Source organism: Terrapene carolina, unplaced genomic scaffold, assembly GCF_002925995.2.
Source record: "Terrapene carolina triunguis isolate 2854851 unplaced genomic scaffold, T_m_triunguis-2.0 Scaffold136, whole genome shotgun sequence".
Classification (NCBI taxonomy): Eukaryota; Metazoa; Chordata; order Testudines; family Emydidae; genus Terrapene; species Terrapene triunguis.
Genome location: NW_020664487.1, coordinates 63,380 through 86,425, shown reverse-complemented (window position 1 = coordinate 86,425; position 23,046 = coordinate 63,380). Strand labels below are relative to the sequence as shown.

Sequence of the window (23,046 nt, the reverse complement as noted above, 5' to 3'; positions counted from 1 at the left end):
TTTATTATACAAATACCTCATTCACAGAAAGTCATTAGCGTTCAACTGCCACTCCAGAATAACATTCAATGTAGTTAATGATATGATCTTTAATAAAGTCAAGCCATTTTGTTTCCATAAGCAAAACACTTGCTGGTCAGCTACTAATGACACAACTGCAGAAGATCAATACTCTGAGGTCAGGCATAGAATCATAGAATATCAGAGTTGGAAGAGACCTCAGGAGGTCATCTAGTCCAGCCCCCTGCTCAAAGCAGGACCAATCCCTAACTAAATCATCCCAGCCAGGGCTTTGTCAAGCCTGACATTAAAAACCACTAAGGAAGGAGATTCCACCATCTCCCTAGGTAACCCATTCCAGTGCTTCACCACCCTCCTAGTGAAAAAGTTTTTCCTAATATCCAACCTCCCACACTGCAACTTGAGACCATTACTCCTTGTTCTGTCATCTGCTACCACTGAGAACAGTCTAGATCCATCTTCTTTGGAACCCCCTTTCAGGTAGTTGAAGGAAGCTATCAAATCCCCCCTCATTCTTCTCTTCTGGAGACTAAACAATCCCAGTTCTCTCAGCCTCTCCTCATAAGTCATGTGTTCCAGCCCCCTAATCATTTTTGTTGCCCTCCGCTGGACTCTTTCCAATTTTACCACATCCTTCTTGTAGTGTGGGGCCCAAAACTGGACACAGTACTCCAGATGAGACCTCACCAATGCCGAATAGAGGGGAATGATCACGTCCCTTGATCTGCTGGCAATGCCCCTACTTATACAGGCAATTAGAACATATGGCCATACACTAGTCCTTTTTAATAAGCAGCCCATAATGTTTGCTAGGCTGAAATACAGTGAGGGCCTCATGTGGAATGCTCCTAAGCAGACAATTTTCTGCAAGTCAGCAACCAAGTTTACCATTAAATGAATAATGTAACTGAGCAGAGGTGGAAGTCATCAGGTTCAGTATATATTGCCATTTCGTATTTTAGCAACACAGACTTACTGGCAAATTTAAACACCAACAAGAAAAGGCTATTTTCAGAGCAAAGAGAAGCAAAAATGAAGACTTAGTTCTTACATACAAACAGGAGACCCCTTTGGAAATGTAACTGTGCTGCTTCGCTTAATGTGAAACCCATTTCTTCTGCTTTAGAGCTAACTAAAAATGTTCCCTTAAGTGCCTAGAAGTCACATTTTCTACATTGCACAGCTGCATGGCTATTTTCAGAAGAGGCTGGTTTTCCTGCAGTAAGAAGGTTTTTCCCGGCGATAAAAGACTAAGTTAATATTTTGGCTCTTGATGAGATCTGAAGGAAGTTCCCTCTCCAGAAAGAACCAGCATGACATCCAATATACCTAATATCACACTACATAAGTTTTGCTGGGAATTGTGAACCACAAGACAATGCCAGAACATGCATCCTGTTGTGGCCAGACCACAACAATCCCTCCAACATAAAAAAGCCCCCGCCTACACTATTCAATCAACATATGGTGTGAAATGAAGTCTTTGGAAGACAGTCTATAAACAGATGTCTTAGTCTGACACGAAAACCACAGTCCTTCCTGAACAGAATACAGAAAAAGCATCAACGAGTCCTTGAAGAGAAAGATTTGAGCTCTTAGTTCATGCTTCCGTAAAAGCTTTATTAGGCATGGTATTTGGAAGAAGTACGTAACCATAGCTATTTGTGGATACTTTGGTTCATCTTGGGCAAAGCAATCATTGCCACACTAGGTTTTCCTCTGATGTACTATGCGATTGGAATAGATAGCCACTAGGCTGCGCTGAAGAGACTGTCTTTCTTAACCTGTTTGCAGTGCTGTTGTATCCATGTTGGTCCCAGGATATTAGCGAGACTAGATGGTTGAGGTAATATCTTTTACTGGACCAATTTCTGTTGATGAGAGAGAGAAGCTTTCAAGCTACACAGAGCTCTTATTAGAAAAGGTACTCAGCGTGTCACAACTAAATACAAGGTGGAACAGTTTGTTTAGCATAAGTAATTAACAGGGGAGCATGGATCAGCATTCATGTTGTGCTCCAAGTCAGTACCTGGCCTGGGTCTGGGCAGCTAATGATCCAACCAGCAGACCAAATTCGGTGATGAATCCTGGTCATGTGCCAGAGGAGGCACGTTGCACATACTCTAAAAAGAAGTAGTTAACATATTTTAAGGGAGTATTCAAGGTGAAATGGCCAGTTAACACCTCTGCAGTCATAGGATGGAAAAGCGGGGGTCAGTGGGTTACAGATGTACAATGATTTGTAACCCTCTAAGCCCCCTTTTTTTGTCCTATGACTGCAGAGATGTTTACGGGCCACTTCACCTTGAATTATCTCTTAGAATGTGTGTTAACTACTTAAACAATCTGTTTCATCTTGTATTTAGCTGTGACACTCTAAGTACCTTGCCCAGACCTGAAGAAGAGTTTGTGTAGCTCAAAAGCTTGTCTCTTTCACCAACAGAACCTAGTCCAATAAAAGACATTCTCACCCACCTTGTCTTTTTTAACCTGGTCAGATACACTGGTCACTCGTGGCATGCATCTGATGAAGTGGGTTTTAGCCCATGAAAGCTTATGCCTAAATAAATTTGTTAGTCTCTAAGGTGCCCCGTTCTTTTTGCTGATACGGACTAACACGACTACCACTCTGAAATTATGGTAGAGACAACCTTGAGAGATAGCTGTTTCACCAAAAGAAACAATTTTTTTTAAGCTGAGCTAGAATGTTTATTGGGGTTGTGTTGTCCCATCTTCCTGTCAATCTTCAGCACTGCATGGTGCTTCTTACTATAAGGATAATTACGGCGTGTCTGAGATGAAATTGAAAAAGGGAAAAAATGAAAGGAAGAGGAAACCACCTAACCGAGGTGTTGTTGACGTCTTGTTATACCACACAACAAGCCAACAGCCAGCTCTCAAGATAGACAAGCTGAGCTATACAGTGTTAGTTCCAGATGTCCAGAAGTATAAAGTCTCTATTATGCACCAGAAGCTTGTATTATCTCTAGCTTTTGGAGCTACCAAACAAATAGATGTTGTTTGGAAATCCCTTATTTTACCATATATAATACAACAGAGTATCATCTGGCAAATGTATGGCAGTTTGGGGAGATACTCGATTCTTTTCTACAGCATACTCTGCAAGCACAAACTGTGGACAACTTTCTCTATTTTCAGCTCTGATTCCTTTTGTGAGTGAGATATTTGTTCATCCTAAAAAGGGCATGCGACCAGATGCTGGATGAAGCAAAAAAGGTTAAGAGTTTGATTTCACTAGATGTTAGACTCCAGTTCTAGTTTTAAATCAGCTTTTGCACTAGTTTCATGAGTGCCTTCGAGATCAAGGCTCCATGTCCATTGTTCCCAGGTACTTGGGGATTAGAATATGCCAAAACGAGAGACCTGCAGTATTTGGACCAAGTGTTCTCAGTGAAAACAGAGTAGCAGCCTTAGCTCTTTCCTGACTTGTGTGTGCTTGTCCCTTATTACTTACACAAATTGATCAAGGTATTCTGCTGCTAAAATTCAATTTACTCAACCACAATCCGGGCTTCTTTCCAGTCCTTAATAAAATAGGAAGATGCAAACCAGATAATATCATCTGCCTAATAAAGCACAAGTAGCACAATGATGAGAGTAACAAATATCTACAGAGATAAATGACTGATCTTGGGCAGAAGTGCTGTGTACTGAAGCTATGGGCTCCTGCAGTACACAGCCTAAAACTTGGTATGAGTTAATCCTCACTATGGACCCAATTCTGCAGGCTCTTTGGGCACAGAACTCCCATTGATTTCTACAGGAGTTCATGTGCGAAGCAGCTGTACAATCAGGACCTGTAGTGGGACAACTTGATAGTGTGTTAGTACCAAGTAAAAGAAAAGAAAAATTAAACAGAGAAGATATGAAATAGGCACTGAATCAGTTTGCAAAGTTATGAGGGAAAACCTCCATTCCCCAAAAGGCTCAAACGGGCTCACTCTACACCTTCTTCAGCTGATTTTACTCCTTTTCCACTCACAACAAATTGTGGAAGAAGTGGTGGGTTTTCAAAACCAGCCTTTGCTATCACATTGTATTCAACAGCCTGAAAACCCTGAGTTCACTGCCACTGGATTGGCCTGCTCCAAGACGTCTGTATTTGTGGAAGACACCACAGTTTGAAAGAAGAAACAATTCTGTATGAAGAAATGGTACAGCCTTACAGATTAGGGTTTGATTTGTGGAGAGCAGAGTGTCCCCAATCTCCCAGGAGGTATGCAAAACCTCTGAGATTCAAGCCCTACATTCTGAACTCTCCCTTAAACCCAAGCAGCTAGTGAAGGTGCCACGTAAGTGCCTCCGAGCAGAAAATGATTTGCAGCACCTCTGAGTAACTACCATTCTTACTTTTATTTATCCATATTTCAGTTTCTATCATTTTGATGAGACAAAATAATGCCACATATGTGCAGTTCTAAGAGGCAAGAAAAAAGCCTAAAGCAAATTTAATGCAGTCAAACCAAAAAGAGAGAGAGGCTTTCTACAGCTAACCAGTAAAACAAGTTTAAAGTCCTTTTTACATACTTATGGATTTAGCTTCTGTTCTTCTCCTATTTAAAAAGCAGCTGATGGACCATTCAATTCCCCAGCTTTGATAAGTCATTGTCTAACTGCTTGGCTTCCCTCTGCATGCCTAGTGATCTCAGATTTAATAGCATTCATTTTGGCTCTTGGGTAGTAAGACTGCCTGCTCCACAGGGTGATGCTTCTGGTGTCTGGCAGTTCCCATGAACAAGAACACCCTGCGACAGCCGAGTGCTCTCAGACAGAGAGTGGAAATTGAAGCTGACTCATGGAAGATAAAACCGTATAGTACAAGGAAAGCCAGTATATACCTGAGCAGTTGTATGGTTGACTATGGCCTTGCCAGGGGAAGAGGGTGCTGACTGCTGCACTGTGAGGATCTGCTGTCCTAAGGCTACATTCAGAGGAACACCAACCGTCTTCTGAGGGGAGTTAGGAGGCTGCGAGGCCACCGACACCACTGTCAGCTGCTGAGCAAAATGAAGAAGCTGGTTAAATTCATTCTGCAGCAAACAATTCCACACTACTAGAGCTTCTTCAGTGCACTGCACACATATACACCACGCTTACGCAAAAGGCAAGATGTTTTACCTTATTAGGGGACTTCAGCGGGGAGATAGCTATTTTATTCGGTGTCTGTTGCGTTGTAGAACCTAAAGAAGGCCCAATAACTCCACTCTCAGAGATGGTTATGGTCTTTGGTGGCGTTCCCGGAGCAGTCTGTGAAAGAACCCTACCTGTAAACAAGAGGCACAAGGTCACCCTAATTACTTGTAAGTTTGTTTATGACAGCCTTACAAGTAAAAGGTTTATTTCCATATCATGGATGCTAACAGAATGCCGATGCACCTCGGCACCACCTCAAAAGGGAAAGTTACCTTGATATCAATGGAGCGACACCATATTATTTAGATCATGTTTAATAGGGAGCGACACCAATGTTATTTAGATCATGTTTAATGGGCAAGGAAATAGTCAGAGGAAAACCGCCTTAGAAGCAAACACATTGCTTTCGGGAGTTTTCCAAATAAACCTCATGTCTAAAAATACCTTGAAAAGTTAAATTTACATTGACATTTTCAATGTTTCACTGATTATTCCTTACTCCCAGAGCTGAGTTTTAGCTCAATCTTCTCTGCACTACTCTGACATCATGGTGCCCTACACAAATAGTTAGTTCTGGCAAGAGATTTACTATTACCCTGCCCCAGCCTTCTTGATAAATGCCTGCTGCGCAAACACCCAGAGACTTTCCCATTTTTCAGGAAGACCAGCACACTCAGAAGATGATTCTGAGTAGTCAAGACAACCCACTGAAAGATTAAAAAGCCAATCAGCAGAAATGAGCTATTTTAGGATGGTGAGGGGAGTTTTTGTTAGTTTATCTGTAAACATTAGTTGTAAGTTTGTTCCTTCGGGATTTGTTTCTTGTATTTTATGTGTCACTGAGCAATGTAAATGTGCTATCCCCAGATCAAGTGCAACCTGAATAAACATCTGCTCCAAGATGACAGGCAAAGGTAACAAGCTTAAACAAGTGGCACCACTATCTCATCTCTATTTCTATTAGAAAACATGGAGGGTCACATACAGCTTGATGCTGGCAAATGCACTGCTGATTTAGCCCTGCTGCCATATCAACAGGACACAAAGGATGGCAGCAGAGCAGATGCGGTGGGAAGCAGGAGCTGACGCTCATATGGGACTGACTTTATATTGGTAAGAAATATTTCGTAAAATAGGGATACAAATATCCCACCTAATTGTTAATTCTAGAGTGGTTTTTTTTTTCATTTGCATTCACCGTAAGAGGGATATAATTAAGGAGTTTAGGCCCCAAAACTGGCAGCCTGCATTAGGTCATAATCCATTTTTCTTAGATTGCTTTTAGAAAAAAAAAATCCAAAGTTAATAGGCCCGTTTTGACAGCTCCAAAAAAAAAGTATGAGCTCCTCTGCAGGCCCTATAGGAGGACTGTGATTAATGTCTCCCAAAGGGAGGCACCACACTAGCTCGGGGGTGCATAAGAACTGGGGGGGGGGGGGGGGAGGAGAAGAACTGCACCACTCTAGATCTACACATGCCTCTGTGCTTATGATAGCTGGCTCCTTAAAAGCCTTCTCACCCTGCTCCTGCAGCAGCCCCTAGGAACAGTGTACATGTGTACAAGGAGCAGCTCACTAGCCCAACCTTCTCTTCTTCCCAGCAGGTAGCCCAGGCTGACATAGCAACCCCTGGATGCCCCCACTGAGTAGCTTTGGGCTGTTGTGGCCCCAATCTACCTTCCAATGAAGTCAATGGAAACACACCCATTAATTCATTTCAATAGGAGTTAAATACAGCCCTGGGGCAGTGGGGGGAAATTGGTGAGAGACAGAACAAAAAATGAAATAAAACAAAATAATTAAAATAGAAATAAATGGTGAAAAGGTGGCAATTGGAGTCAGAATGCAGAGCAAGAAACGATGATACTGGGAAAATTGGTGTGACGCCAGTCCACCAGCCTATTGCAAATGGGTGCTCCAACGGGAATGGGAACTACTGAGATCAACTGCTCCCCTGTGCTCACATCTTCCATGTACAAGAGCAGCAAATATTTAAAAAGCCATGTTACTTTCCCCTCATTTTTGATTAAGATGGAAGTATTTTCTCTACAGGCAAGGGACAAAGACAAGAGAAAGAATTAAGCAATAAGATGACAGACACATGTCAACAGAGTTCCACAAGCCCCCTGAAACAGCATTATTTTAGTGAAAAATCCCCTCCCGCAGGGAGTCTATATACAAGATTAAAAAATGATCCTATCTATAAGTTTAGTAAAAATGTACAATGAAAAAAATACAATTCCATTGTTACTAATAGCCCCTAATGAAGAAGCATGATGTTCTTACAAACATGATATAAAAACCTCACCTTCAATACTTTTCAATGTTTCCAGTTTGTTTTTCTGAAGATCACAGCTTTCCCCTTCTCTGTCTATCCCCTGAGCACCACTCTTGTTTTTCCTTCCTTCCTAATTGGAAGGCTCACTGTTTACATTTACTTTAAACTTTAGGAAACTAAAAGCTAGAAGTTGTAAGATCCTCCCAGTCAACTTAAAAATATCAGCAAGCACACGTGCCACACCCTCCCTGGGAGTGAAGGCCAGAGACTCTCTCAGCTGGCAAGCTTGGTGAACACATCTTTAAAAGGTTTCAGAGTAGCAGCCGTGTTGGTCTGTATCCGCAAAAAGAACAGGAGTACTTGTGGCACCTTAGAGACTAACAAATTTATTTGAGCATAAGCTTTCGATGCCCGATGCCATCTCTGTCCACATATCTATTCAAGTGACACCAACATAGGACCTAATCACATCAGCCACGCCATCAGGGGCTCGTTCACCTGCACATCTACCAACGTAATATATGCCATCATGTGCCAGCAATGCCCCTCTGCCATATACATTGGCCAAACCGGACAATCTCTATGCAAAAGAATAAATGGACACAAATCTGACATCAGGAATCATAACATTCAAAAACCAGTGGGAGAACACTTCAACCTCTCTAACCACTCAATGACAGACTTGAAGGTGGCAATTTTGCAACAAAAAAACTTCAAAAACAGACTCCAAAGAGAGACTGCTGAACTTGAATTAATATGCAAATTAGATACAATTAACTTAGGTTTAAACAGAGACTAGGAATGGTTGGGTCATTACACTAATTGAATCTATTTCCCCATGTTAAGTTATCCTCGCACCTTCTATGGGTCATCTCGATTATCACTTCAAAAGTTTTTTTTCTCCTGCTGATGATAGCTCATCTCAATTGATTGGCCTCTTACAGTTAGTATGGCTACTTCAACCTTTTCATGTTCTCTGTATGTATAAATATCTTCTTTCTGTGTGTTCCATTCTATGCATCCGATGAAGTGGGCTGTAGCCCACGAAAGCTTATGCTCAAATAAATTTGTTAGTCTCTAAGGTGCCACAAGTACTCCTGTTCTTTTTACATCTTTAAAAACACCTTTCCCCTTTTCAGAGAAGGAGTTCCACCTACCAGTGATGCTTTTCTTGCATGGACTGAGAGAAAAAAGTCCTGATTCTCTAGCACATTGGTTTAAAAGAAAAATGAAGTTGAAATACAAATCTATTCCAAAAACTGAATTAATTGTCCATTTTGTGTTTCTGTTCCAATACGCGAGCTGCCAAGAACTGCAGTGGAAACAGACTTAACAGAAATTATAAAATGGCATGTTCTTACATGTACATTTCTTGCTATGGTCCTGGTCCTAACTAATTTCCACTCTTTCATATATTATTAGTGAAAATTTAATATGATTTTGTGTAAAGTTTTGTTTTTTTTAAAAGAAAGTTGTATAAATACAATTAATAAACTTCCCATCTAAAAGTTTAAGACCAAATTTTAGGAGAGCGGAGAAAGGAAAGCACTTTCTTTCAGAAAAGCATGGAAACCTGGAAAAGACGAAGAAATACTACTTAAACTGAAAACCAGGTGCAGGGATAAGGAACAGGATGCAAAGCCAGATAAGAAAAGGGTTGTAATTCATATTACATGCAGCTTATATGGATAAAAAGTTAAAAGGAACCTTGCAGAGATAGTCGTGTCTTTTCATGGGCCATTCAAGGCCTCAATCCTGCAAAGATTTATGCATTAAGTTCAGTATGTCATTAGACTTCACAGGACTGGGGCCTAAGAGGCTCTGTCAGTCTGGTAGAAGTTGAAGAACCACCTACTTCCAAGCTCTGCAGACTCCTTATCTTTCATATTTGTTTTAAGAGATAATTTACAGCATCTCCTAGATCTTATTTTTATATTTATGTAGGCAATGGAACTAAACACTGAATGTACATTGTCTCAGTGGTTCTCAACCTCTTTTTATTTGCAGGACCCTAACAAATTTCGAATGGCATTGCGGACTCCTTTGGAAATCTACTGTCTGTATTATATATAGTTGAATTCTGTTCAGTCCGTTTTCAGTCTGAGTCTTTCACAGACCCCTTAGACGTGGTCTGCAGACCACAGCCTGAGAACCACTGATCTAGAAGAGCTGAAAGTACAAAATGGAGAGGGCAAAACCAAGCTGATTATTTCCCAAAGTAGAAAATCATTTCTCGTCATGTTTGTTTATATTTATAGACATTTCTATGAAAGTAAGCACCTATAAATGGACACACCATGCAATTTCATTAAAGGGGCACTGTAAGCTTTAAAGTCACATTTCTGTCTGAGAATACTATCTGCAACAAGTAACACTTACAATTACAATACATGGAAAAGATTAGAGGAAAAAATAATTTGCTTTCTTTTTTCAGTTCATTCACTTTACACATTTGCTAGCACTTTCTGCATAGTGAATCAGTCAGTCCATTTTCTCTGTGAGGACTTTTTCCACATAGCATCAGGGAAAAGAAAAGCATCTTAAGAAAAAACAGAAGATGTACTTGTACAACCATAAAAACTGGCAGGGGTACTCCAGGACAAGTGCAAGACTTCAAGCTACTTTTTAAACTCTAAGACTTCAAGTTGATTGTGTCCCTGCAACTGCTAGACAGCATAGGATTTTAAAATAAGGAAGTGTGACCCAGCACACCTGCTGATGACCTACATCAGTATACACTTATTGACCTAATTCATTCCCACTGTCTCAGAGACCTCATTCCAGGCTTTAGCCAAAGAAAGCCAATGTTATTAATAAGGTGCAATTTCCTTCTTATACACGATTGTGTGTTTAACATAATTTCAAAGTACTTTGAGTCTTGGATAGCTTTTGTGAATTGCATAAAAATAAATACTGTATTATCCATATCTGATCTGTTTAGTTTTTATTAGCAATTTTAAAGTTTATTAGTATGCAGATACTTTCGCAGCTAGCCATCTGAATGACTGAGGTCTGATATAAAAACAAAAATGTGCAGATGTGGTGCACCATCTTAAGCAGCTACATATTAGCTATAAGTTCTTTTAAACTTCTAAAATTCTGAAATGTGATGCACTTCACGTAGCATCAAAAGCTACTGTAAGTGAACTGCAAGACTTTTATTCAGTATCGCCATTTCATTCCACAGCCCTTGAAAAACAGTACAGCAAATCAAGTTATAAAGAAGGACAACCTGCAATGACTGGTGACACTTGAGTAGTCTGTCCTGTAACCGCTTTGCTATTAATTGGTTTTGCAAAGATCAGCTTGGTGATTACTGGGCCAGAAGTTGGTGTTCGGGTCTTCTTAGCAATCTGAAAGAGGGACAGAGAGAGAGAGAGAAGAGAATTTTAAAATAACCTCATAGAGTTGGGATTTGAAATACAATTTTGCTAGGTTCATAATAAAGGGGAGGGGACAACACTCATATAATTGAGCAGAAGTGATTCATCCATAATATTCTGCTGTTGTTTCCCTCCCACTCACACCCCAATTTTTCCCTAGGGAGAGAATTAGGTTGTCATTAGTGCCATTTGGTCAGCCAGTGAAGTAAACAAAGGTGCAGCATAGCCACACTATTTCTTTTCCAGATAGAGTAAATCTCTTCCAAAATATGTCTGGTCACAAAAGACCCTCGGGCAGAAGTCCTAAAATTGTTTCCACACTCACCCAGAGTTTTATTTAAGAAGTTGAAGCATATTTGCGGATATAGAAGTGCTTGATTTTTAAAAAGTTACAAAATTTCAAACAAGGTATTTATTCCTAGTCTGAGCCATTGAAGGAAACTGTGTTTTGGAAGTGTTAGTCCATCTATCCCAACCTGGAAGCACATTTCTACCGCACAGCTGGTGATGGGGAAACCATGTTCAGCATCTATTGTAAGAAAACGCTATCAATCCCTGGGAACTTTTGACACTTACGTTTAAATAGCTGCAAACGTTCTGTACACAGAAACGAAGGGTACTTTTTTCCTGCAGTGAACCTTCCATACCTGTGAAGACTGATCCAAGTCTTCGAAAATATGGCTTGATAAGAGACAGGTAATTTTAGCTGGTTGAGGGAGTTCAGGTCCAATTGAAGATTTATAAACAAGCCTTTCATCTCCCCATCCAATTTATGGAAATCAAAACCTGACCTCCTCAACAGAGCACTAGGTTGTGTTAGTCATAGTGATCAAATCTGATACTGGTATTCAGCTGGCAAAGAGTGGTGGGTTACTGATTTAGAATTAAGATACCTTATTCCAGTCACTAGGATATATTTTAACTTGCTGGCCACGAAAGCTCCCTGCAGCTGTCTGTTACCAGTCAGCAGGTATAAATTGAGGCCCATGGTCTCAGTAGTCTAGATATGGCAAGTAGGGATGGCTCTACCTTTAGCTTCTGGGCACTCTGTGGGAGCAAGGTCAGGAGGGCATATACTCTAAATGAATAGAAGGGGAATTGTGGGGGGACAAGAGGACCTTTTGGAGGAAGAATGGGCTGGTTGCGGGTCCCCAAATACCGACAGGCAGATTGGGTGACAGTGGGAGAGTAGACCGCATCTCTGTCCAGTTGTCCCTTAAGTTACAAGGTCATGGTCTAGTTCCTCTTTAGCCTCCCCGCCCACCTCCCCTCCATTTCTGCCAATGGGGTAAAAGAATCCTACAATCTCCCCCATCCCTCACATCTCACCTTGGGATGAGAAAACATACAAACAGGATGTTCAAAGCCCCTGGGATCTTTCAGCCCACCCCCAAATAGTCATGTGGTGGAAAGAGGTAATGAAGCTGGAGTGTGTCAGTGGTGAAACACCGTGCGGTAAGAATGCCATTTCCAGCTTTCAGAACATCCCCTCCTAATTATGTGGTTTTGGAAGTGAGCCAAGTGGATTGGAGAAAAATTTTGGCTCCCCTATTAGGGCACTCTGACCAAAAGTCAGCCCTGACAATTACCAGTGTGGTAAATTAGAAGTTTATTTTTCCCACTCAACACCACCAGATTTACACCAGTGTAATTCCAGTGACTTGAATGGAGTTGCCACACCATAAAACCGACAGCAGAGTAGAGAATCAGGCCCTAAAACTTGGGATCAGAACCACAATTACATTTCATTCTAGAGTAACCTATAGAGAATAAAATCTGTGAACACTGCAAGAATTTGGACATGTAAATTATGATTTTATATGGCCACAGTAAAGAGGCCATTAAGAGGAAGTTATTGCCAAGTGGGCTAGTTTCTAGTTATATTAATCACTGACTAAAAGCACCCGTGGTGTTTTGTTTTTAAGAAATGCTGCAGTTTTAAAATTGATCTGCATCAGCCCACCATCAGCTCTGAGACCTTCAAACAAGAACTAGCAGTTGGGTCATTTCAGATCACAGCAGTGTACTCTGTGATACGAGTTATATAGACAGCACCACTGGAGGAGTCAGTGCTCACATCTAGTGATGGCTGTGGGAGGCATTAGGCCTGTAACTGTCTGGAGAATCATCCTAGTACATTGGCTGCCGTCTTTTTCAAGGAATTTAGTGTTACTGTCTTGACAATGAAACCTCCCTCGTAAAACAAACTGTGCCTCTGTCCTCCCTCAGCTGTACTCAGCCAACAACAGCAAAGGGAAGATGGTTTTAAAACCAGACACAGCTAGAAAACAGATCTCATTTAACGGAAACCATGCACTCCTCTGCACTGCAATGCAAAATTATTCCAGAGAGAAAAGTTCTACCTTATACAGTCCGTGAATCAAGTCCAGCTGTGGCCTGAAGATTTATTCTCCTTACATATACTGTACATACTATTCTCTGCCTTGGCACTGATTTTCTCTTCAGTTTCAGAAAGTACAGAACCAAAAGATCAAAATATCTTTAAAAAATGTGGAAAGAAAATATAGAATATAATACAGTATGCAGCTCATATAGTTTTAGAGCCTTAAAATGAGGCAAAATTTACTATTACCCCAAATGAAAGTTTGTTAGAACATAGGGGAGACAGAAATTAGTAAACAGAAGTTTGAGAGTAAAAAAATATTAGTAGTACATTATATTTAATTGTTTGGAAAGAGCAGATCTCATCTACATTGCAGCATATAATTGTGTAGCATGTAGGTTTAATGGAAGTTAAGAGTTAGCTCTAATAATAGACACTACCATGATGGGCAGCTGTTTAAAATCCTAAAATACATTTGTTTTAAAGAGATCTTTATCAGTAAAATTGCTTGTACAATTTAAAAAAGTATCATAAATGCACACACACCTCTAACAGTAAATATCTGTCTACTAATAAACCCCCTGAAATTGTCTCTGCCCTGTCAGAAATCAGTCTCACCTGCTCTGGACTATTACTATAATTCAGTCACTTTTACTCTCTGAAGTGACAAGTGATGTCAAAAAGTCAAGCTATTCCAGCATACAATCCATGTCTAGCAGGAACAATTTTGTTTGAGATGACATTAGGTATTACTAATGAATAGTGATTCATCTCGTTTTAAAGCACTGCCATATATCGGGCTGCTGCTCATGTGAAATATTTTAGGAACACTCAAACTAGAGTTTTGGTGGTGGTTGTTTTTCTTTGCGAAGCAGGGGGTTGCAAGCCTGGGTGGTGGGGAGATCAGGTACAGAGTGGGGAGCAGGAGGGGATAATTGCAGCAGAAACAGATTGCAACTAATTCTATTTACTTGTGTCTGACAAGAATGTCAATTTTACTCAGCAGCTACCGAGAGCTCCCAGGTTCTGCAGCTCTAGAGCAGCCCTGCCACGCGGACTGCCCCGGACCAGGAACCAAAGAGCTTCCAGACTCCTGGGACAGTGGGCATCCCAAATACCCAACTGGCCCGGCAGTCTGGAAGTCCTGGGGTCCCCAGTCTGGGGCAGCCAGCATGGGGGGTTGCCCTGGAGCCGCAAACCCTGGAACTCAGGAGCCCATCCCAGGACTTCCATACTTCTTGAGGCGGAGCTGGGAATTGAACCCTGGTCAGAGCTAAGGCTTCCAGGGCCTCCAGCTCCACAGCGGGCAGGGAACCAGGCAGGTTTCTGACAGAACGCTGCCTCTGATTCAGCTAAAGTTCATCAAACCCAACTTGCTTTGGCAAGAAATGTCAAGTTGGATGAACTAGTATTTTCCAGTGAAGTTTCTGGCCAGTCCTACTAGTTTCTTTGAATTGGAGTGTGAAGAATCTTCCCTGCAAGCAGCTCTCCCCTAAGGAAATGTGATGTGGCAATATCACAAGAGAAATGCATTCAGCTCTCTGCTCCGGAGAGAATACAAACAGGCTGCTTTGCAAGTGTCTTTATTTATAGTAAGGGTCAAATTCTGCCCGGGATGTGCACTCACAGCTCAGTGGGAACAGCACACATGTATCTAAAGGCAGATTTTGCCCTTATCTGTTAGATTAGAATATGCTTATACAAGAATATGCTAGATGATTCTGACCTATACATGCAAATACAACTAACCTATACACAGTATTCTGTCATATCAAATCTGGAGATGTGATAGAGCAAAGGTGAAGAGAAGTACCACACCCATTTTTCAGGAAAGACGACTGAGCTTGAAGAAACAGGTTCAGGGAGCAGGGTTTGGAGCAGGGAGGGGGAGGAGAGAAGGGTGGTTTTTAATTTGAAGAGAAGATACCATTGAGGTGGCTTAAAATATTTTCTCTATTGCAACCTATTGGCTCTGCCAGTTATCACAGCAAGACAAATTCATTTAGCAATTGGAGTGGAGATGGGGCTGGGCATGAGATTAGAAAGAGGCATGAGTAAGGCCAGATCTACACTCAGAACTTTTGCTGGTAGTAATGGGAGTTGGAGTGTGATTTTTTTAATTATATTTTTATGCTGGCAAAAGCCCTGGTATAGATGCATTTAGAACATCATAAGAGTCCTTTTGCTCGTATAGTCTATTTCAGCGGGAGAACTGGTATAAGTTATATCATCAAAAGATCTCTTTTGCCAGTATAAGTTGCTTCTACACTAGGAAGATTTGCTGGTATAGCAAACCTTTCCTAGCATAGACGAGGCCCAAGTTTATAAAGCATTTTACTCTCAGTAGCATTGAGGATTCAACATAGCACTAAGAGAGGGACTTGGATTCTATAGAATGTTTTACTAAATTCTAATTAGTTTTGCCTTTTCCAAAGTAATGGGATTGTATCAGTTACTTAAGGTCCAAACTGGAAGACAATGGGACTGTACTGGTGTAACTGAAGGTCTAACATGACCTGAACAACTTTTATCACCGGTAATGATATATGTTAAAAACACAGCTAGAGTCTCAGATCCCAGGCTGATTTTAATCAATTCACTTTTCAGAGTCAAACAGCATTTTAAATAAATAAATAAGATAAATTATTATCACTTTACATAGCCTTCCACTGGAGGATCTCAAATAGTTTTACAAATCAATTAATTAAGCCTCACAAAATCCTTGAGGTAGGGGAGTAGCATCACCATTTCACACACCGGGGAACTGAAAAGTTAATCAGAGCCAGAAAGAGAATCTGGATCTCCTGACTCCCTCTGTCACAATTAATCGCCAAGATCAGGATTCTCAAACTTTGTAAGTGTGGACAAGATCTTAATAGTGAGATTATCTTTCCCTCACGGAACACCTTCTCTCACATTCATGATCTTGTGGATCATGGATTTCTCTCCCATTTGCAATGACATAATATCCCTGTATTATGAATTTCTTACAAGGAAAAAGCAGTATGAGGGAAGTGTTTATATATTTCTGTTTTTGTTGCAGTAAGTGCTTTGTTGTTTTTAAAACAGTTAGTCACACTGTTGAATCTTGGTCTGCATTTTTTTCTCCCCAATCCCATCCATTCCCCTCCTCTATATCCCTTGCTTCTCTGCACTTGCTTGTTTGCCACTTGGTCCTCTTCTTCTCCAGAATGATTCCCCTACCACTGGTCCACCTTTGACACTACTACATAAACTTCTCTGTAGAAGCAGCTGAAAAAAAGACCCGGCATCACATGATCAGCCTGTTTCGTCAAGAAACTGCTGCAGTAGACCACAGTGCCCACACTAAGCCATAATCTACCCTTATGGATCTCTTACATATTAAACATGCATGCAGATGGCGTAGCTTTATAGGGGTGTGTTTTTTAATCAAAAACATTAATAGTAGCTTTTGAAAAGCCAAATGCAAACAGTTACATCTATTTTACAAAAGGAACCAAAGGGGAAGAGCAAGTTCTTTTTGTAGAGCAGTGATTCTTAAGGCCTTGCAGTTGGACATAAATCAGTTAATCAGGAAAACCTTCAGGATTCCTAAAGGCAAGAAAATAGCGGAGGACAATCAGGAAGAATCGCAGCCTTTCAAGTCTCAGATGCCACAGGCAAGAGGAAAATCATAAATGCTACAACCCGAGAGTGCCACACAGCTTATGCATTTTTTCCTTTAGCTTTCTATTAACTGCCAGCATCAGCTCTACAACTCAAGCCAAATGGCAGGAACTGATCCATTCTTAAATGTTCCTGTGCTGAGTCAGGAGCCACAGCCTCTTTTAAAGATATTCTGCCAACTTTAACATTAACAATGGAAGTAAAAAAGAAATCAGTAGGGAACAGTCAAACACTAAAAATCAACACTAGTCAGGGATTTGATCTTCAGCTTTGATGTGGCTACAAGCACTGAGCAATATGAGAAAAGACTGCACTGGAAAATAACATTGAGACTGTATGGTGCTTTAAAATACATAGTCTCAAATGTTATGCATGCTATAGTTTGTGTTTGCTTGCTGTGAACTATCCATTTGGAGGTTTAGCGCTCTAATTTGTTTGCTTATGGCTCCATCATTTTACATGCACAGCAAGTATTCTGTTTTTTATATAGACTGTTTGAGTTTTATTCTCCCATCCCCAGCTAATGTTTGTGGGAAGATCTTTTTTCCAGATTCAGCTGGGTGTGCTTTAGAAATGTAAACAGCAATCGGGAAGAAAGAAATAAGGCTTTAGAAGAAATAAACTTAATATCCACGCAGAGTTCAATCTTCCTAAAGGTATATGGGATTAACTGAAACGCTCAGTGAAGAATTCTCTCCACTGCAATAAATTCTGATGGCACAGACACGATAAACCTTAATCTCCCAAAAGGTAGTTGGATGTAAAGAACTTACAATTTAAATACATTCACATATGACTGGATACACTAGAAGCAATATTCTATATATACGCACAGTGAATTCTGAGGGTTGCGTGTGCACACACATGCAAACACATTTCTATCAACAAAAACGAACCTTCAATATGGGAACAGTTTTAGTTTTAAAACAAAAAGGGTTTATTTTTAAAAAAGTTTAATTAGTACAACCCCTTTTACCTGTACTGTTTTTAACTGCTGGGTCTGTAATACAGAAGACTGGGCTGCAGTATTTATCAGCTGACTTCCCGGCGTCAAAGAGGAGACACCAACGACAGGCTTCATCTCTGGCCTCCCTCCAATAGTAACCACTTTGATCTGCTGGGCTGGTACCTTGGGGTCTCCTGCCTGAGCCTGAATTGTGGCCTTCTGCGTCTGGGGTAGTTGGTTGTGGGGTAGTGCTAAGACAATTGGCTGGCCAGCCTTTCCCAAAGTTGTCACAATTAGCTTTTGCCCTTCTTGTTTAATAGTTTGGTTGCCAAGTTTAAGATCAGTGGCCTTGTTCAGAATAATCTGATTGGCTGAGATAGTGACAGGAGTCTGAGCACCAAGTTTATGGAGGCCACTTTGCAAGGTAGGCTTTACTGTTGCATTAGTGTCAGTTTTTGTAATTGTGGTATTCACTGTAACTTGGCTTGAGTGATTGCTGGGCACGGTAGCTGGTTCTGTGGTGGCTGTGATTGTAGTTGCAGAGTCACTGGCTGAGCTTATGTTCACTATTTCTTCCAGTTCTGTTTCCATAGGAATAGCATCTCCCATAGGTGACGCCACAATAACAGCCTCAATGCTATCGTCTTCCATCAGAGTTATACCAGTGTCCATTATCTCCTCAGGGAGTAAGCTGTTCACCTCTGCTGATACCACCTCCATCGTAGATGTTCTGGCAGTAAGGCAACGACCAGGCACTGCAACTGTATTAAAAAAAATAATAATAAAGGTCAATTAGTCGGTCATAAATTATTAAACTCCATGACAACATACATTTCTGCAAAGCTTCATGAATAGTATTACCATAGAGGAACATAAGTGCGCAAATACTGGAGGTGGAGGAATTTTAGCAGAACTATATTTTCATGTGAAATTTATCCTTGATTCTTTAATACATTTACTTGAATTTCCTTTTAATCCTAATTTAGATCAGACCTCCTCCAGCAGCATTGCAATACACCCACATCTCCTTAGGCCAGAGAAAGCCAGGAATTAAAATGTAAGAGTTCATGAATGGTTTTAGTGGTCACACATGCCAGCATTCATTACCAAGCTGTCATTCCATGGAGTTGTTTGAAGTAGTGAATGTGCTAATAGTTCACTTGTTTACGAGTATTAATTTCAGTGATCTCAGCAACAGCACATGGGAAAGCCGAGCTATTTTAGTGACAAACTTAGTTACCTATTGAACTTGATCACCAACCCATTTGAGAACCAAGCCAATAGTGCTGCTTTTCAAAGCCATGGATGATTTCATGCTTCAGTTGTCCCACGGGGTGGGGGGAAAAGCACAGCTCACTTGTTCTGTACTTATTAGAAAAGAAAGAGCCTCAAATTGTGACTGTAATATAAAACATCCAGTGAATAAATGAACTAATCTGCAGGACACAGCAGGGTGTGCTGAATTGATTAGAAAGAAAAGCAAGCTTAAAAAACAGAATTAGCAGTGGGTTCTACACATGTGAGTCTCTTAACTTGAAAAACCTTGAAGAGGGGAAAATGAAAATGGCAGAATCTCCTGTAAATATGATACAGAAGCACGAATATTGGACTTCCCATTAAAAAGGTAACATATTGTCAGTCAACAATGATCAGCATTTTAAAATACCTCCTTCACCATTTGCCTCCTTCCATCAGCTTATTTCTTTCACCTTGTAGTGGGTGGGCACACTATGTACCCTCTTATCATTTACAACATTCACGCTGAACCTCAGGGTGTAGCAACCGTAACACCTTGCCCTCGCAAACCTGGGTTTGCACGTTGCACAGCAAAGTACAGTGGTGCCATTTTTACAGCACTCCCATTCATAATTAATGGATTATTGTTGTGGATGGTTTAAAAGGCCTGGATTAAATGCCGAGGTTGCATTTATTGATTACAGTGCCATTGTGTGTCTGAATTTGCACCATTTTATGATAATAGCCAAACTGACCATAGAATAACTGTAGATTATTCACCCATGAAGTACAGAAGCTAGGGAAAAACTGCAGTATGTTATCTAGTTTATATGCTGACAGGCTGATGATGAAAGCAATTAACAAAGGCAGGGATTCCCACTAGTTTCAGTTTATTTTTGTTCATTAGAATGTGGTAAGAAAACTATACAAGAAAAAGACGATCAACAAAACATTTTTATGGTGCAGCTCGGAACTTACAGGTCATTAACAAAGAGTTTCGCACCAAATACACTTGAAGAACTGAGAATCTTGGGGCAGGTCTACACTACAGATTTATAGCAGCACAGGTGCAGGTGTGCTGCTGTAGCGCTTCTGGTGAAGACACTCTAAACTGACAGGAGAGAGCTCTCCTGTCGGCTTAATAATTCCACCTCTGTGACAGGTGGTAGCTATGGTGGTGGGAGAAGCTCTCCCGCCGACATAGCACTGTCTACACCGGTGCTTAGGTCTGTATAACTACGTCACTCAGGAGTGTGAATAATCCACACCCTTGAGCGATGTAGTTATAGCGCAGTAATTTTGTAGTGTAGACCAGAGCTTGGTATTAATGACTTGAGCCAAGTTTGTTTTCTATAATAAACTTGATGGGAAATTTGGGATATTTTCATAACAATATTTAGCATTAGAACTTTATTCTTTGCCTGTTTTGGGAAAAGGCTAATTTTTTAAACATATTAGCATTTAAACCAAACTCCCTTATTTATTATTTTTAGCAATAGTGTAGGAAATTTTTTGTATGTCATCACAAACACAGCTTGTTATGAACAAGAGTAGGCTTTGTACGAATTCTATGGCACTTTAAAAAAAAAAATCAACGTTTTTGTTGCCATCAGGGATCGGAAACTTTTCTATAGCTAATTTAAGACCTACCAATTCCCTAGGCTAGTAACAAAAGACTGTAGAATCTAGTGGATAAGATGCTAGTTTCACATTTCAAAGGTTGCAAGTTCAAAATTTGTTCCTTCAAATATTTTTTCTACTCTTTTAAAGCAAGGAAGTAATGTATGTGATGACAAATATTTCAATGTTAAAAAAAGCCAAGCTAAAAAGTGACTGGCTGTTTAAATGGTTAAAGTGAACAAGTCTCTAGGACTAAAAGCCATTTAAAATGATAAACCCTTTTGCAACATGGTTGATTTAGTAGCTACCAATTAGTTATATGGCTGCACTTTTCCTTTTCTAAATAGGCTTTATTTTTAATATGTGAAATGTTATGCATTATGCCTCATGTAGGCAAAACTCTCACTCGTCCAAGAGAAGCTCTGTCCACATGAGCTCTTTTGCTTCCATAACCAGCATAGGATCAGGCACCAATTATTTTTCCAAAGAAACATGAATGAGACAAGATGGGTGAGGTAATATCTTTTTTAGACCAACTTCTTTTGGTCAAAGAGACAAGCTTTCGAGTTTACACAGAGCTCTTCTTTAGGTCTGGGAACGGTACTCAGAGCATCACAATATGAATGCACAAACATGCCTACACTTAATGGCACATAAGTAACCCCTCAACTGCAGCCACGAAAACCCATTTTATTTTAAGGGGATTGGTTTTTTAAATGGATCTCAGAACATGATAAAATACCGCACTGACATTAACATCATTAATAAATTATGCTGCCTTTATTTCTCACATTATACCAAGCTTCAGCTACTAGTGTGAGATAACTTACTCATATGACCCACAGGCATGCCCACAAATACACAACTCACTTATTGGTCAGCATGTAAAACTGTTTATTTCTCTGATGTCACTGCCAGAAATAGCTCCTTTGGAAAACTTTACTTCTCGGATGATGGCAGCACAGTCTGTAGTGATGCCATGCCTTGTAACTACTGGTACAGAAAACAGTACTTCTTGTAAGGACATATTAGATAATAGTGCCACACTGCTGCTTAGAAGATAACCCAAATGATCAGACAAGATTTACCACAGAATAGGAAAATACAAAATCACTTGGCAACGATTCAGCACAGGTGTGCCAAGACCACTACCTATCATGCTGACCAACATGGTCTCATCATTTCCTTCTGCTCTCCCATCTGTCTGTATCCACCTGCAGTCTCTTGTCTTATACTTTAATTGTAAACTCCTTGGGGCAGGGACTAGCTTTCTGTTCCGTGTTTGTACAGCACCTAGCACAAGGGGGGCCTGGTCCAGGACTAGGGCTCCTCGGTGCTACCCCAATACAATAAAATATACTTCCATATTTGGAAGTACCCAAAGTTGCCATCTTTGGCTGCAATGACTTTTTAAGAGAAAGAGAGAGAGAGGAATAGGAGAAAAAGGATAAATGCAGTGAGCCTTGTGGATGTGGAAAAATTGGAAAGAGTCCAGCAGAGGGCAACAAAAATAATTAGGGGGCTGCGGCACATGATTTATGAGGAGAGGCTAAGGGAACTGGGATTATTTAGTCTGCAGAAGAGAAGAATGAGGGGGGATTTGATAGCTGCTTTCAACTACCCGAAAGGGGGTTCCAAAGAGGATGGATCTAGACTGTTCTCAGTGGTAGCAGATGACAGAACAAGGAGTAATGGTCTCAAGTTGCAGTGGGGGAGGTTTAGGTTGGATATTATGAAAAACTTTTTCACTAGGAGGGTGGTGAAGCACTGGAATGGGTTACCTAGGGAGGTGGTGGAATCTCCTTCCTTAGAGGTTTTTAAGGTCAGGCTTGACAAAGCCCTGGCTAGGATGATTTAGTTGGGGATTGGTCCTGCTTTGAGCAGGGGGTTGGACTAGATGACCTCCTGAGGTCCCTTCCAACCCTGATATTCTATGATATGCAAAAAACAAGAAGATGGCCTGGCTTCTTGTATTTACATGTGGCTATAAGAACCTCTCAGTAAATTTAAATCCTGATCCCCATTCACTACTTTATATATGATGAATTTCTAACAAAACTGTTATAGCATTACAATAATTTGGTATATATTAACATTTTCACTGGTAAAAATGCAAACTAATAAAGGTAGATAGGATTCTTTTGATGAAAATTACAGAATCAATAGTATAAGCTAATGACCTGTGTAGCACAAGTTAAATGTTAAAAACAATTAGAATTTTTAAAATACCAAAGTTAATTACATCTATGATCTTTCCCCATTTCCTTTGACCTTGCCAAAGTAATTTCAAACTAATTTACTGAATGCAATTTTCACCAGTAAATAATTTTTCTCACATCAATCCAAAGGCAGTTGGTTAATTTCAGGCATGCAGCTAGTTTTTATAAACCTAAAAGTAGCTACATAAACATATACAT

The 23,046-nt window shown here is 40.4% G+C and overlaps 1 protein-coding gene across 1 annotated transcript in view; it reads right to left on the bottom strand.

Annotated features, from left to right (window-relative positions):
* Positions 1 to 23,046, bottom strand: part of LIN54 (lin-54 DREAM MuvB core complex component) — a 62,742-nt gene that overhangs the window by 17,410 nt on the left and 22,286 nt on the right. Inside the window, exons 2-5 of the mRNA XM_026653269.2 lie at positions 17,804 to 18,534; positions 10,685 to 10,805; positions 5,161 to 5,306; positions 4,881 to 5,039 (exon numbers count right to left, since the gene is read on the bottom strand). Of these exons, the coding sequence (XP_026509054.1) occupies positions 4,881 to 5,039; positions 5,161 to 5,306; positions 10,685 to 10,805; positions 17,804 to 18,493 (1,116 nt within the window). The 5' untranslated portion in view covers positions 18,494 to 18,534. The remainder of the gene's footprint in view (positions 1 to 4,880; positions 5,040 to 5,160; positions 5,307 to 10,684; positions 10,806 to 17,803; positions 18,535 to 23,046) is intronic.